The sequence below is a fragment of the Canis lupus genome, chromosome 13 (assembly GCF_011100685.1).
Source record: "Canis lupus familiaris isolate Mischka breed German Shepherd chromosome 13, alternate assembly UU_Cfam_GSD_1.0, whole genome shotgun sequence".
Classification (NCBI taxonomy): Eukaryota; Metazoa; Chordata; class Mammalia; order Carnivora; family Canidae; genus Canis; species Canis lupus.
In genome coordinates, this window is record NC_049234.1 from 5,405,174 (window position 1) to 5,422,626 (window position 17,453).

The 17,453-nt window shown below is 31.0% G+C and overlaps 1 protein-coding gene and 1 long non-coding RNA gene across 42 annotated transcripts in view; one reads left to right on the forward strand and one right to left on the reverse strand.

Moving 5' to 3' along the window:
• Positions 1 to 17,453, forward strand: part of RIMS2 (regulating synaptic membrane exocytosis 2) — a 591,823-nt gene that overhangs the window by 340,471 nt on the left and 233,899 nt on the right. For all 41 annotated transcript variants that reach the window (XM_038555311.1, XM_038555266.1, XM_038555308.1 and 38 more), the window contains one exon: positions 13,101 to 13,169. In XM_038555311.1, coding sequence (XP_038411239.1) covers positions 13,101 to 13,169 — 69 coding nt within the window. The remainder of the gene's footprint in view (positions 1 to 13,100; positions 13,170 to 17,453) is intronic.
• Positions 1 to 17,453, reverse strand: part of LOC111098508 — a 94,500-nt gene that overhangs the window by 69,301 nt on the left and 7,746 nt on the right. The window contains exon 2 of the long non-coding RNA XR_005368482.1: positions 15,961 to 16,016. This is a non-coding gene — a long non-coding RNA (uncharacterized LOC111098508). The remainder of the gene's footprint in view (positions 1 to 15,960; positions 16,017 to 17,453) is intronic.

Below are 17,453 nucleotides of genomic sequence, written 5' to 3' on the forward strand. Positions count from 1 at the left end.
AATATAGGAGAAAATCATATAAAACCATAACTTGGGTTAGCCAGAGGTTTTTCCCAGACAAACACAAAAGCATTATCATAAAAGAACAAAGAGATAAATTCAACTTCATAAAAACTTAAAATGTTTGAGATTCAAAGATACCATTAAGAAGATAAAGACAAACCACAGACTTGGACAAAATATTTGCAAATCACATATTTGAGAAAGGACTTTCATCCAGAATACATCAAGAAATCTTAATGTACTATGTATACCACTACATGGTTTAACATAAAAAAAATATGCTAGATAGAAGATGCCAGGTACAAAAGCCTACATGTTGTATGATTCCTTTTAATAACATGTACAGAAAAGGCAAATCTATAGAGCAGAGATTAGATTAGTAGTTGTCTGGCTGGGGGTAGAAATGGGAAATGAGTGAAAATGAGTATGAGGAATTTTGGGGGTATAATGGAAATGTTCTAAGTTTAGATTATGGTGATGATTACACAACTCTTAAAAGTTACTAAAAATTACTGGATAGTATACTTCAAACCAATTAAAACTATATAAATTATACCTCAATTTTTAAAACAGTGAGGAAAATTACAGAAGAAATAGAAAAAAACCTCAATTATAGTCAGAGATTTTAATGTTTTTTCTTAGTAATTCATAGCATAAGTAGAAAAGCAGTAATACTGGAGAGGATCAATAATATCAACTAACATGACCTAGTTAATGTTTATAGAACATTCCACATAACAATATCAGAATACACATTCTTCTCAGGTGCATTCAGGGCACTTACCAGGACAGACGATATTCTGACCAAAAAAAGTCTCAATAGATTTAAAAGTATACAAATCATACAAAGTATGTTGTCTAACCATAATAGAACTAAATTAGAAATCAGTAACAGAACCATCTCTGGAAAATCTTCAAATATTTAGAAACAAAATAACACACTTCTAAATAACTATGAGTCAAAGGGAAAATAAAATGTATTTTGAACTGAATGAAATGAAAACACAACATATCAAAATTCATGGGGTGCAACTACAGAAGAGATGTGGAAACTTATAGCACTGGATGTTTATATTATAAAAAAAGAAATATCACAAATCAATTACTTGTTTTCACCATAAGAAAATATAAGAAAGAGAGAAGAGAGCAAATTGAATTCAAGTTAATAGAAGAAAGGGAATAGGGAAAGTTAGAACAGAAATCAATGAAATAAACCAAAAAGCAATCAAAAAAATAATTAAACAAAAGTTTGACTCTATGAAATCAATAAAATTGGTCAACTTTTAGGCAGAATGACCAGCAAAAAAAAAGAGAAGACAGAAATTACCAATATGAGAAAATAGCTGATGTTGCTACAGTCTACAAACAAAGAGATACTAAGGAAAAGTTACAACGTTATGTAAATACATTTGACAACTTAGAAAATTTCTTTGAAAGACAGAAACTTGATGCTCACTCAAAAGAAATAACATAAATAGCCCTATATCTAATAAAGAAATTGAATATGTGGTTAAAAACTTTGCCACAAAGAAAACTGAAGGACCAGATGACTTAACCAATAAGATGTACCAAACATTTAAGGACAATATAATAACAGTTATACACAAACTCTTCCAGAAAATTGTCTATTTGGAAAAACTTCTCAACTTATTTTATGAGAGAAACATTACCATGATACCAATACCTGATCAAAATACTAAAAGAAATCTATAGACCTTATAGAAATTATGTATGGCAAGTTTAGCAAATTAAATTTTAAAAGATTTAGCAAAATAAAAATTTATCAAATTTAATACCACAATGCATAAAAAGGGCAATGTATCATGACCAAGTGATGTTCATCCCAGAATTAATTATTTGTTTAATATTTGAAAATTAAAGTAATATTATTATCATATTTTAAAACCCCAAAATCATTATTTCAAGAGATTCAGAAAAAACATGTGACAAAATCAAACACCTATTTCTGTTTAGGAGGAGAAGGAGGAGAAACTCTAAGCAAAGTAAAACAGAAAGAACCTTTCTTAAAAGATAGGTAAAGGGCATTTGTCAAAACCTACAGCTGAATTATACTTGGTGATAAAAGACTGAAACCTTTCTTCTTAAGATCAGAACAAGAAATGGTTGTCTATTCTCCCTGCTTTTAATCAGAATTGTACCGATGCTTCTAGCTGGTTCATAGGAAAGAAATAGAAATATAATGCATCCACATTGAAAAGGAAGAAGTAAAATGATCTGTATTTGAATACAACATTTTCATCTATATAGAAAGTCAGATGGAATCTACCCAAAAGCTCTTATAATTAAGAAGTGAATTTATGAACTTGTTGGATACAAGATAAAAATATGGTATCAATTGTATTTATGTGTATCTGCAATGGGAACAATTGAAAATTGAATTGAATTGAATATTGAAGAACCAATATTATGTCTGTTTTCCCCAACTTGATCTACAGACTCAATTCAGTTAAAAAAAAAAAAAAATCTCAACAGGCATTTTCGTGTAAATTGATAAACTGACTCTAAAACTTAACTGAAAATATTTAGTACCCAGAATGGTTAAAAACAACTTTAATGAAAGATCAAAGTTAGAAGCCTTACAATAGTTGATTTCAGAACTTATTTTAAAGCTGTAGTAATTGAGACATTGTGATAAAAATAGACAAATGCAGGGGTGCCTGGGTGTTGTAGGTCAGTTAAACATCTGTCTCTTTTTTTCTGCCCAGTTCATGATCTCAGGGTCTTGAGAACATGGGGTGGAATCTGTTTGAGATTCTCTCTTCCTGTCTCTCTGCCTTTCCCACTTGTTGTCTTTCTTTCTCTCTAACTATGTTTTGGTGATCGGGTATGTTTTGAGAGGTTGGAGGTAGGTCGGAGTGAGGGAGGGTAGGAATGCGGAAGGGTACTGAAGGTTAATCAGTGAGGAGTGCCGTTGCTTAATTCGGGATGAGTGTAGGTTAGCTTTTTGAGTTCTTTAGTATTCTTATCTTTTTTGTTCTTATTTCTTGTTACTTTCTTTTTCTTTCTTTTCTTTCTTTCTTTCTTTCTGAAATAAATAAATAGATCTTTTTTTAGAAATAGACGAATGTATTAAAAGAGCAGTATTACAATGCAGATAGAAACCCACAGATAGGGATCCCTGGGTGGCGCAGCGGTTTGGCGCCTGCCTTTGGCCCAGGGCGCGATCCTGGAGACCCGGGATCGAATCCCACGTCGGGCTCCCGGTGCTTGGAGCCTGCTTCTCCCTCTGCCTGTGTCTCTGCCTCTCTCTCTCTCTCTCTCTCTCTCTCTCTGTGTGACTATTGTAAATAAATAAAAATTTAAAAAAAAAAAAAAAAAAAAAAAAAAAGAAACCCACAGATATGTGGATAACGGATTTTCAACAAAGCTAGAAAGGCAATTCAGTGGTGTAAGGATGGTCTTTTTTAACAAATGCTTTAGAGCTTGTAGATATCCATTTGCAAAAAAAAAAAAAAAGGAAAAGAAAGAAAGAAAGAAAGAAAGAAAGAAGAAAGAAAGAAAGAAAGAAAGAAAGAAAGAAAGAAAGAAAGAAAGAAAAAGAAAGAAAGAAAAGAAAGTACTTCTATTTATCCTGAATATAAAAGATAATGCAAAAATGAATCAGTGCAAACCCTAAAATTATAAAACTCCTAGGAGAAAACTTTATCACCTTTAGTTAGGCAAAAAAGTTCTTAGGGTATGAAAATCGCATGCCATTAAATAGCACATTGATTAAATTGGACTCTCTAAAATAGAATAGTTTTGTTTTTTGTTTTTTGTTTTTTTTCTTTTAAAGAACACTGTTAAGGTGCACCTGGGTGATTCCATCACCTTTGGCTCAGACGTCCTGGGATCAAGCCCCACACTGGGCTCCCTGCTCAGTGGGGAGCCTGCTTCTCCCTCTCCCTCTGCTGTTCCTCCTGCTTGTGCTTTCTGGCTTTCTCTCTCCCTGTGTCAAATAAATAAATAAAATCTTTGGGACACCTGGGTGGCTCAGCAGTTGAGCGTCTGCCTTTGGCTCAGGTTGTGATCCCTGGGGTCCCAGGATCTAGCTTCCCCGCAGGGAGCCTGCTTTCCCTCTGCCTATGTCTCTGCCTTTCTTTCTCTATGTCTCTCATGAATAAATAAATAAATCTTAAGAAAAAACAATCTTAAAATAAAATGACAATGTTAGGATAATAAAAAGCCAAGCCACGGGCCAGAAGAAATATTTGCAAATCATATATCTAATAAAAGACTTGTATACAAAATATATAGAGAACTATTAAAACTCATGAATAAGAGAACATAACAATAAAAAATGGATGTAAGATTTGAAAGACCATTATTAAAATTATTAAATATTAAAAAATATTTTAGAGATAGAAAACACATGAAAAGATAGTCAACATTAGTCTTTAGATATATGTAAATGAGATGCCATTAGACCCTTATTAGAATGGCTAATGAAAAAGACTATGAAAAGAAGTACTGGAGAGGATGGAAATTTACTGAAATTCTTTTATTCTGTTAGTGAGAATGTAAAATGTGATAGCCTCTTTGGAAAATACTTTGGTGGTTTTTCCTAAAAGTTAAATATACAACTACCATATAATTCAGTCATTCCACTACTAAGTCTTTATCAAAGAAAAGTGTAAATATGAACGTTCATTGTAACTTGATATATGATAACCAGATAACCCAAATGCCCTTCAACTGGCTGATAGATATACAAACTGTGGTACAGCCATAATAGAGAATATTATTTAGTGATAAAAACAATGAGCTATTGACATACATGGACAACATAGATGAATCTCAGAATACTTCTACTGAGTGGAAGAGATATAAAAAAATGCTAGTATGATTCCATTCATATTCAATTCTAATTGCAAACTAATGAATTAAATGGAAAACTATGAAGAAAAAAATAACTGAATTCCTGTGACTACAAATATTAATACCTTAAAAGTTGAAATAAATCTTTGCTTTACAGATAAAACACTAGACCCAGACATTCTTTTCAGGTCGTTCATACTTAATCTTAACATATTATTTCAGCTTAATAAAACTTGCATAATATACATAATGTAGGAATATTTCCAAGCTTATTTACAAGGAAAACACAACTTTTATACCAAATATCCACACATCCATTCCAAAAAAGGAAATTTATAGCCCCATTTCACTCTAAAATATAAATGACCATAAAAGCTACATAAAACAGCAAATCCAATCCAATAGTTTTATAATATTCAGTAAATGTTCTTTTAGACATTTACAGATCAAAGGAGAATGAATATGTTCATTTCTTCATAATGAATTAAAAATTTTATAAAATTCAACAAATTCATACTGATTATCTGTTAGCAAATTACAAATTAGGAAGAAGCTATCTCAATCTGATAGGATGTCTATTAAAAACTTATAGGAAATATAATCGCAAATGGCCAATGATAGAATTATTTATTTAAAAAAGAACTTGAACAAGAGTGTGATTGTAATGGAGATCTTAGTGCAATAAAAAAGAAGAATTTAGAAATAATAATTCAAAGGAAGAAATAAAACTGTCATTGTTTATAGATGATATAATTGTTTTCCTCAAACTCTGAAAAGAATCTACAAATTATGGTTTAGCAAGATGTCTGGGTATAAGCATAGTATACAAAGTACAAATAGACATACTTTGTAATAGTAACACAATATCAAATACCTAGGAATGAATCTAACAAAAGTTATATAAAAGAACTACAGGAAAATAAACTAAAGTTTTATTAAGAAACATTAAAGAACATCTAAATAAATGGATATATGCCATAACCATGTGTAGGAAGACATTATTGTTAATTTCCCCCACTTGACATATATATTTAATTCAGTTGCAATCCTATCAGTATGCAGCTGGCATGAGAATAAATCAATCAGCGGAATAAGACTAACAGCCCAGAAGCAGACTGTCTTTCATGAGAAGGTCTCTTATAAGGATCTGAGGTAACATGTCAGACCAAGAGAGGAAAGTGATTCAATAAATTAAGCTGGAAAAAATACTATCCATAAAAAAAGAACATAGATGAAATTAGATCCCTGTCCTGCAACATGTAAACTCTAGATGGATTAAGGGCAGATAAACTTAAGGTTCAGTCAGGAAGCTGAAGAACTATAGAGATATGGATTACAATATTTATCATAAAGTTTAAACTACAAAATAGCAGGAGAAGCTGCTGCTTCTTTGTAAGAAGGTTCATAAGAAAATGGTCGAAGATTCTGAAAAAAGTCATGTGCCAGAGGCAACAAAGAGGAAATAGTGAAAAAGTTTGAAGGGCTGTTGCCCTTTCCTTCCCTTGGGGTCTTGAAGTCACTGTAGATCATAAGGAAGGAAAAATGCTTGCAAAACACCCCCTCATACCGTAATTTTATGAGTGACCTGCAGAAGAAAATCTGTAGGTCCTTTATGAATCTACAGATGTACTTGGCACAGGATTGGGAAAATCTGAAGAAAGAGATCTAGTATGAGCCAGAGGAGCATCTAACATCCCAGATTTTATCATACTTCTTTAGAAACCAGAAAGAATTGGAAAGAGATATTAAAAAAACCATAGTTATCATAACCATCTCTCACAAATGTGAACTACATAATTGATAAAGTTGAATAAGTCGAACATTCTCCCAACAAATGAGAATATGCATTTCTTCATCTACAAATGAAACATTTGTAAAATATTGCTATAATTTTTAAGTAATCCATTCATGTGGTATATATTTAAGAGTTAAAAAAAAACCCACTGTTTCTCAAACATCTAGTTCTCTTACTTGAATGAACTACTGTTACCAGTTTCTGTATGTTTGCACAGATGGTCTGTATTTACATAAACAACTATGTATGAGTTTTTCCTACTTTTTTTCAACATAAATAGTAACGTAGTATTATTGTGTACCCTCTGGGGTTTGTTTGTTTTTCAATTTTTATCTCTATTCTTTTAGTAGTTACTATTGAAATCACAACCTTGCACACTTAACAAAGTAACATTAATTAACCTCTCTACCTATTTTTTCAAACTGCATAAATATTGTAAAATCTGATTTGTACCCCCACACTATTTAACATATTATTGCCAGAATTTTACTCTGCCTCCTAATTAGTAATTTATTATATCATTTTGTTCATTCAGAGTTTTAGACTTACCTGAATATTTATCACTTTTACTTTCTCTGCTTCCTGCCTTTTTCATTTCATTTTATCCTTTTTTTTCCTGAGATAAATTTCTCTACTTTTGAAGTACAAATATTTTAGTAGTGCTTTCAATGAAGATCTGGAAACAGGCTGTGTTTTTCTGAATATATCTTTATTTCTTTATTTTTGATGAAGTTTAGCTATATATAAAACTCTAGAATTAGTTTTATTTTTCTCAGCATCCTGACAATGTTATTTTAATAACTTTTGGCTTTCAACTTTCTAGAAAAGTCTCTCCATTTATTTAAATTTTCTTTAAATTGTTAGCAGTTGTTATGAATTTGTGTCCCACCAAAAGCATATGTCCTAACCTCCTGTACCTAAGACCTTATTTGTAAATAGAGTTAATACAGAAGTAATCAAGTATTCATTTTTGAGAATAGACTTAATCCAATATGACTGATGTCCTTATATAAAGGAGAAATTTGAATACAGATAGACATGAATAGAGAGAAAACAATATGAAGACATTCAGGGAGAAGATAGCCATGTGACTGGAGGGCCATTATCTACAAGTGAAAGAATGCCAAGTATTGCTGGCAAACACCAGAAGCTAGAAGAAACACGGAAGGATTCTTCCCTGGAGCTGATACCCTGATTTTGGACTTCTACCCTCCAGAACTGTGAGACAATAAATTTCTCTTGTTTTAAGCCACTCAGTGTTTGGTACTTTGTTCTAGCAACCCTAGGAAAACTATTACAGCAGTGTTTTGTGTTTTGTGTTTTGTGTTTGTGATATATGTATACTGTATATATATCAGTATATATGTTTGGCATATTTTTTGTTAAATATATTCCTAAATTTTTCATGTGTTCTTGTGATGGTCACTTTGAAACTTATTTTTAGTTGTTCATTGCTATTCTCTAAAAAAATATAGTTCATTTTTGTATATTGACTATCAATGTATTCTGCAGTCTTTCTACATTGTTAGTCTTAACTTTTTTGTAGCTTCCTTGGGAGTTTTAATTTATATGATCATATTACTACTTGCTTTCAAATCTGTATGCCATTCATTTATTTTCTTTGCTGTATTTTACTGTAATGCAAATGGAGTGTTGAACAGAAAGGGTTGGAATGGACATTCTTAGCTTATTTTTTGTCTTAGAGGGACTGCATTGTATATTTCATAAGTAAGTCTGATGTTAACTCTAAGTTTTTTGTAAGATGCCTTTTATTGATTTAAGGAAATTTCCTTCAGACTGTTTAACTGAGATATTTTATCATGAATGAGGGGTAAGCTTTTATAAATGATTCTTCTACATCTATTGAAGTAATTTTAAATTTGCATGTATAAATGAAATAACTCCAATATACATAAAGTAAACTAGAAAGAAAAATTAACAAATTAACTACTGTTGAAGAAAATACCATTATAATTTTCTCTCAGTCATTGATAGATCAAGCAAACAAAATTTTAGGAAACATACAGAAGAATCAAACCACATAATTAACAAGTTTAATCTCATAGTCAAAGAAAGACCTCTTCATCTAATAATTAATGAATTTATATTCCTCTGTTATATCCATGAAACATTTGTAAGAATTATTATTATACTATTTAATAATTCACTTTCTGACAAATTTCAAAGACATGACAAATATAGGCTCTTTTTCTCATCACCAGTATTATTATGTCAATTTAAAAAATAATAATAAATTACACCTATGTATTTCAAAATTTTAAGAAATGCTTTAATAAACATTTTCTTTCAAGATTTGTTATCTCTGCAATTATCATACATTATTCAGTCAATGGATGTCTTAGATTTAATGATGTATAGGAAACATCTTACAGATCCAAGAAGAAAATACCTAGACTTGAACTTTAAATAATACACTGCATATTAATATTTGAGTAATACAGAGAAGTAGTCAGAGAGGGAATGCTTATGTTAGTAAAGATTAAAAGGCTGAAAATTTTGACACATTTATCTAATTTAAGAGTTTAGGAACAGGGGATGCTTGGGTGGCTCAGGTCATGATCCCCAGGTCCCAGGATCCAGTCCCGCATCGGGCTCCCTGTGGAGAACCAGCTTCTCCTTCTGCATTTGTCTCTGCCCCTCTCTCTCTGTCTGTCATGAATAAATAAATAAAATCTTTAAAAAACTTCTCTCATGAATAAATAGATAAAATCTTTTAAAAAAAAGTTTAGGGAAAGGATAGCAAAAATAAATTCAAAGTAGAAAGAAAGAAATAATCATAACTATAGAGCAGGAATCAATAAAGTAAGAAACAAATTTCTAGTTGATAAGATTATGGAGCCTAAGAGTTAATCCATTGAAATGAATGGCAAAATAACCTATAATGAAATTTATTGACAGGATAAAAAGAAGGTACAAGATTCAAATAGAATATAATAGATACATCAGAAAATAAATAAATAGGATAAAATTATGAACATTGTAGCAAATACTGAAAACTTGAACAAAGCGAACAAATTCTTGTGAAAAATACAACTTAATAAACCTTGAAACAATAGGTCATTCTATGTCTACTGAAAATACAAATTAGTAATTTAAAATATTCCCATGAAGGAAACACTGGATCATGATAGTTTTATAGATGAGCTCCATCAAAATTTCAAACAACAGATTTTTTTTTAAATCCTACATAAATTTAACCAGAGAATAAAAAAGGACTGATTCTCAAGTTTTTATTGTGCCATTATAACCTTGATCCTAAACCAAAAGGTTAGTGAAAAAAAGGAAATTTAAATCACTTGTAAATAAAAATCTAAAAATCCTTAATGAAGTATCACTAAATTTAGGAGATATTTCTCAACCTAATAAAAATGTAACATCAGCAGATATCATTTTTAATGCCAAAATACTCAAAAAATTATATTTAAAGTCAGAATTTAAAAAGGAATGTAAATTTTCTCTGCTTCTTTCCAGCATTATGAATATAGTATAGGAAGACAAGAAAAAGGAAGAAGAAAGACCTTAGAATTAGAAAAATTATCTATGGAGAAAAATCCAAATTGAACCATATAAAATTTATTAGAAGTAAAAAAAGAAAGAGAGAGACTTTAACAAGGTGGTTGGTTAACAACATTTTACAATAAAGTATTTCTGTATATGAGCAATTATATTAGTAATCAGAATTTTAACAGTATTTCTTATAGCAGTGGAGATGAGTTACAAAGAAGAAATCCAACAAATGTGGAAAATTTAAATGAATGAAGTTAAAAATTTCACAGAAATTTAAATGGAGAGAATGCCTAGCTCATGGCTAGTAAAACAATATTAAAATACATGCCAGGGCTCCCTAAAATGATGTATTGATTCATTGCAGTTCATATCAAAATTCCATTAGGATGTTTTGTGCAATTTAATAACCTGAACTTAAGATTATATGGAAGAGCAAAGAGGAAAGATTCAAGATATATTTTTGATATATAACAATATAATAACAAACAGTGAGTTTTTGGTTTATGGATAAAGGGGAAAAAATAGAGCACCAACTAGATCCTAGCAGATAGAATACATTTACTTATGACTGAGGTGACATAACAGATCATTGGGGAAAGACAGAAATATTAAATAATGTCAAAATATGTGTTATACATATGGAAAAAGCAAAGTTGCGTCCATATCTCATGCATAAATTCACTTCGAGGCAGACAAAAATGTAAATGCTAAAAACAAAATCTTTTAAATTTTAGAAAAAGAATACCTGTCAATTCATAAGCTTGGAACCATTTCTTAAACAAGACTGAAAACACTACATTTAAAAGAAGATTGATACATCCAGTGACATTAAACTTAAGTACTTGAATTCATCAGAATGTTAAATGACAAGATCCAAGTAGAATCAACATAATTCCAATATATTTAACCTCTGTAGAATTATTAGCAAAATAGATTGACTTTCATCAGGAACGTAGTAAGATTTGAAGGAAGCAACACTTACAAATCACATATCCCCCCTATGCCCCAATTCTGTGCACAAACCCACACAAGACCACTCACAAAAGCTGACAAAATGAACTTCTTTTTTGCTGGTGTCATTCTTACTTTACACCAGAAGCAGATCTGATTCTTGACCAATACCAAAAATATGTAATCTTTATGCCCTAGACTACCTGGCATATTAAACTATCATTACCCTGTCTGTACTTGAGCATTTACATTTACAATGTGAAATCTTGTTACAAGATGAGTAGCAATTCTTATTATGACTCTCCTCAATAGCTTCATCTGTGGTATCTCTTTTTTTCCCAAATCCATTTAGAATGTATATACTAATTCTTTAAATCCTTTTGTGCCTAGTTTTTTTGGGAAATTGTGTGGTAATTGTAGTTTCCATATCAGTTGGGCCTGTAAAAGCCTATGAGTTGATTGCGTTTAAAATTTTATGATATGAGGATTTGGAAGGGAATGGGACCATTCCCCACTCACTGGGACCACATGATCAAGACAGATAAACATCTTTTATGTAACCATTAAGAGGAGGAAAACCAGAGTTCCTAGCAACAGACTCTTCCTTTTTCCAAGAGGGCAAGGGTTAAAAAAAAACAAACAAGAAAAGAAAAAAATGTACAGAGTATTTCTAAGAGGACCTTGGAAATATTGAAGGGCATTCCCAGAATGTTTAATTTTTGCTGCTTTAGATAACTTACACAACGTGAGTTATATACCTTACAGGAAAACATTTATTTTCTGAAAACTGAATTTAGTTTATTTAATGAATAATGTATGGTGGAAGTGGACAGACAAAAGAAGTCATTTCTTGAAATAGCAACACTGTTTTCACTTACCATTAAGTATTTTCTGATTGTAAAGAAGGACAAATACTGTAATAAGGGATTCTATTGTGTAAGAAGTGCCTGTTTTTTTTTTTTTTTATTTTTTTATTTTTTTGAAGTGCCTGTTTTTTGAGACACATGCAGGAAAAAAGATATATGAAAAATAAGTTGTAACATGTTTATATATGTGATATATTTCATAATTAAATGTGAAGACGACCTGTTTAAACCATCAATCAGTGCTATTTTTGCCATAGCACAATTAACATTTTAAAATTTTGTAATAGAGGTCTTGAATTATGTTAATCATTACTGCTCTGTTTTAGGCTATTTCCTAGAAAATATAACACAATTCACAATTTAGATGTATTAATAAGTTTGTGGATGATTCATTGCTCATTTCTTTTCAAAGCAATGGGCGAACAGCTAAATTAATACTAAAGGAAGATTGTTTAGGATGTCTTAAATTATGCTTTTTCTCCATGAGTGTGAAAAATGAAGAATTGGGTACATTAATTAGTTATTCATATTAGAAAAAGGCGCATTGAATGATCTTGAAATATGGAGATCCCTGGGTGGCTCAGCGGTTCAGCGCCTGCCTTTGGCCCGGGGCATGATCCTGAAGTCCCGACATCGAGTTCCGTGTCAGGCTCCCGGCATGGGGCCTGCTTCTCCCTATGCCTGTGTCTCTGCCTCTGTCTCTCTATGTCTATCATGAATAATGAAATAAATTCTTAAAAAAAAATGAATGCTCTTGAAATAACGTATTTTGCTTTGAAATTTATATAGACTTAAATGCCTTTGTCTAAAAGCAACTAAAACTGACTTAGCTTTTTGTTCAGTAGAATTTGTCAATCAACATCGAATCATGTACATATATTATTTAATATTATTTCAAGCTTTAGGGCATTTAGGAAATTTATTTTATACATCTTAAGAACAATTTATTTTAAGAATAAAATCTTTACATTATGAAATATATGTAAAAATAAGTGTGAGCTCCTAATCAGTTTCCTTCCCTCCATATTTTTCATTCTCAAATATTTCATTCAAAATTCTTTCATTTGTTTTTCAGGTTGGTGAGTTTTTTTTTTCTTAATAATCAACAATTTTAATTATAGCTATTGTTTGCTTCATAGGGTCAAAAAGAATAAGTGATAGTGAAATCTCTGACTATGACTGTGATGATGGAATTGGGATAGTATCAGGTAAGAATTTCAGAATTTTATAGTAATAAGAAGGAAGTATTATTCATCATTATTCACCAACAAACAGATTAAATAATAAATAAAATGAGAAAGAAATAACTTGCCTCTTTATCCACCTCCTCCCAAAACAACCTAATGGCAATTTTACCTATTGAATAATTACAGTTACTGGGACTCTTGTATCAGTTGTTAAACTGAACATCCTTACTGAAAGGTGTCAGATAAGTGAATACTTACAAACTTTCTATTTTTAAAGTACTAAATAATAATGATTTCATCATAAATTTGAAGTATTATTGTATAAAACTTCTTTATACTACATAACAGTGTGAAAAAAAATAAAATCTTTTTGACATCACCAGCATACCCAAATATGTCAAATATTTTAATGTACTTTCTGAATTTTTTTTCATTGTTTTCATGTTGATTACATATCAGGCAGAGCTTCATTTAAACTTCATTTAAGCTTCATTTAAACTTCAATTATGGTATTGTAGCTTAAAGTATTGCTGACAGGCACTAGGGGGGCACTTGATGAGATGAGCACTGGGTGTTATACTGTATGTTGGCAAATTGAATTTAAATAAAAAGACATAAAACTAAAATAAAATTTTTAAATGTGTATGAAGTAAAAAATAAAATAAGATATAAAATAAATAATAAGATAAAATAAAATAAATAAAATATTGCCTGCTTTTTGTTTGGAAATTTACCTGATAACTTAAAAAAAAATGAGGATGATTTCAAATCCTCAAAATCTGTCACTATTAGAAAGTTGAAGCATCACCATATTCTGTTTTGTATTCTTTTTATAAACATGAAAATATTATGATATTGTGGCTTTTGAAATGTCATCTTTTCATTGGCCTATAACTTTAGTAAAGGTATACCAATTATATTTACAGAAGTGTTATGATAACTAAGGCTTAAACATGCTAATTCTGTTAAAAATATTTTTCTTATGTTTTTTTTTTAATGTCCTTTTTGTTTTTAAGCACCATCATTAACAATAGTTTCAATAGGGACTAAATGCTTTAATCCGTAGTTTATCAGGTAATTTGTCAGATGAAACAAATAATCCTATATTCTCTATGAAATTGTTTCGAAGGCATTTTGAATGTGAATTGCATATATTCATATACACAGTACCATCTTACCCACCCACCCCCCGCCCATGTTAACTGGCATTTTAAACAACTAGTGTTAAGTCTAGACACCAGCAAAAGTGTTAATACTTTGTTTCCCATATACAGAGATTCATTTCCAACTGCATATTATATATCTGTCAAATTCAAAGTATCTGTTACAACCATTCGAAACCCTTTTAACCTGAACTATCAACCTTTTCTCAATAATGAACAGTCTCAGCTGCTTTATTTAATTTTTCCAAGTTTGCAAGGCAGATGTCTTGAAAATTAACTATACCAGAGGTAATACTTCCCATGTGCTTACTTAGTTTATTCTAATTCAAGACAGAGGTAATTTTTTATATTTGCATTGCTAATATTATTCTTCGAAGTAAATAGAGACTCTGATTGATATTGAAATTTAGGGTTCTTAGGGAAGTAATTGTTGGCATGGATTTTGTGCCATAGTGGTATACTGAGTAGGGAAATGAGAATGGTTGTAAACCAACTATTCTTTGAACCAGTTGACTCACCCCACAGTGCAAATAAATGGAATATATAAATAAAATATCAGTTTATAGCCACTTAGAATGCTAGTATTATTTTCTACTCTGACCTGAAACAATATAAAAATACGAGTAAATAATAATATTTTCCATTGGGAAGGTAGAGTGATGTTTTAATAATTAGCTCTTAAATGTTGCATATAATATTCTGATTTTCTAATTGCCTAACCCCAACACTCATTTTTATCACTTCTGAGTAGCTCTTTATATTATCAATAATGAATATTTTCTTAAAATTCTCTATTTTTTTTTTAGTTTTCATGGAACTGAATTATTTGAATTTTCTTCTTTTCGGTACTCTTCCTCCTTTTCTCAGTAGTCTCCCTCAAACTCCCGTAGTCATATCTCGTTTTTCTCTATACATTCCCTTACCTTGGATTTCAGTGATACTCTTTTTATAAATGCTTCTCAAGTCTTTCTCAACAGTCCTAATGTCTTTCCCAAGATTCTTTTCCACATGTGTGTAACTGTTTGTCTATGCAGCTGAAAATACTGTTATCTCCTCCTCTTCCAAACTGGTAAACCTTCTAAACTTCTCGACTCTTTGTAGTATATTTTTAGCTTCCTGGTAGGCTAACCAAATATTAAGTCATTTATTTCTTCCCTCTTTTTGCTCTTGTATCTGATCACAAATTGTTGGTGGTTCATAATAGAATGTCCCCAGACTCTATTGGTGGACTTTTTCACTATCTACACTCACTATTCTAGTGATCCCAACTATTTAAAGTCCCAAGCCTTTAACTGGCATCTTTATGCTAAAATTCCCACATGCCCAGTCAAAACCACTTACTCGTATTCTAAATTTTCATTTTCTACTGCCCACTTGACATCTGTGCTTGGAAATGTAGTAGATATCTTCAACTTAATATATTTAAAACCAAACTCCTGATCTTTCCCACCAAACTAAGTCATTTGATGCAACTCCATTCCTTTATGTACTTGAATTGAAATTTTTAGATTTGTTCTAGTCCTTCTCTTCCTCTTATGTCCAACATCAAATCTTATTCAAAATCATCCCGATGCCTCTAACTTCAGAAGATGTACAGAATCTGACTACTTTCCATGTTTCCATTGCTGTCATCCTGGTTCATCTCTTACCTGACTTATTGCCTTTTTCCTTTCAGCCTATTCTGATCATGGCACCTGAAGTGATCCTGTTTAAAGAAGATAGATCATATTCAGTTTCTGCTCAGAATCCGCTAATGGCTTAAAAATCACTCAGATCAAATTCCAAAAATCTTTGCAAAGCAACTCAAGGCCCCACATGATTTTCCTCCTTCCTCCAAGTGTCTCTGATCTCTTCCATTGTTCCACTCCTAGTACCCTATTTTCCCTGCTGTTTGTGAACACAGTAAAGTAATTCCTATCTTGGGGTCTTTGCACTTGTCTTGCAACCCTCCTCTCTATGCACTTGGCAAAGCATCTAACTTCCTAATCAAGTTGTTATGGAATGTCAGCCTCTTAGTGAGTTCTATCTATGCCTGACCACCTTATATAAAATTGCAAAATGCTTCCATATTCTGACATTTTGATCTCCCTTTATTCTGTTCTGTTTTCCTCTTAGAACTTAAATCACCTTCAAACATATATATATATTATTCAAACATATATAATTATTTACTGGGATTTTTATTGTTTCTATCACTCAAACTGGCATTTAAGCTACACAAGGGCAAAGCATTTTGTTTGTTTTGCTCACTGCAGCTCATAGAATAACATGCACATATAGTCATAAATACTTGTTGAATGAATGAATGTATTGATTTTTTCTGTGTAGTCTGTTACCATTTCCAGTTGTCATACTCCAAAATTGTACCACTAACTATATGTGGCTATTTATATTTAAATTAATTAAAAATAAATACATTAAAAATTCAGTTCCTCATTGACACTAGCCAGATTTCAAGTGCTCAATGGTCATGTGTGTCTAGTGGCTACCGTATTTGACAGCACTGATGGAGAACATTTTTATCATTTTAGACAGTTCTGTTGGACAATATGTTCTACATTTCATAAGAGCAATTAATCTTGCTACAAACTTTCTAATCTTTAGTTCGAATTGTATACTGCTGTCAGCTTCATCTTCCTAAATTGTTACTTTGATCATGAAAGATGAATGTAGTCTTAGAGCAATGAGAGGTTTGGAATCCGATAGATTTTGCTTTAAATACCAGACCCTGTATTTGACACTTAATTTAAATTTCTTAGTAAATTTCTTTTTTTTTTCTTAGTAAATTTCTTAATGTGAATTTCAGTTTCCTCAAATATATAATGGGGATTATATTATCTTCTTTGCAGAGTTGGCTTATTCGCATCATTAATAGATTCCTGAAAAAACATTGTGCTCTGCAAAATCATGGAGTAAAAACAAAAACAATAGGTATCTGGGAAAACTGGATTAGATCAGACCATTCAAAACCCGTGTAGCTTTGTAATCAAAACACTAAAAATAAATATCTAAGCACAATTCTGAAAAGTCATGTTATGTTTTATTCAATAAAAATATTAAAAGTGGGGTTTTAAGGTAAAATGAAGGTATCTAGATGGAAGGAGTATGTTCTAGACGGAAAGGTGGATAAATATGCAAAGTT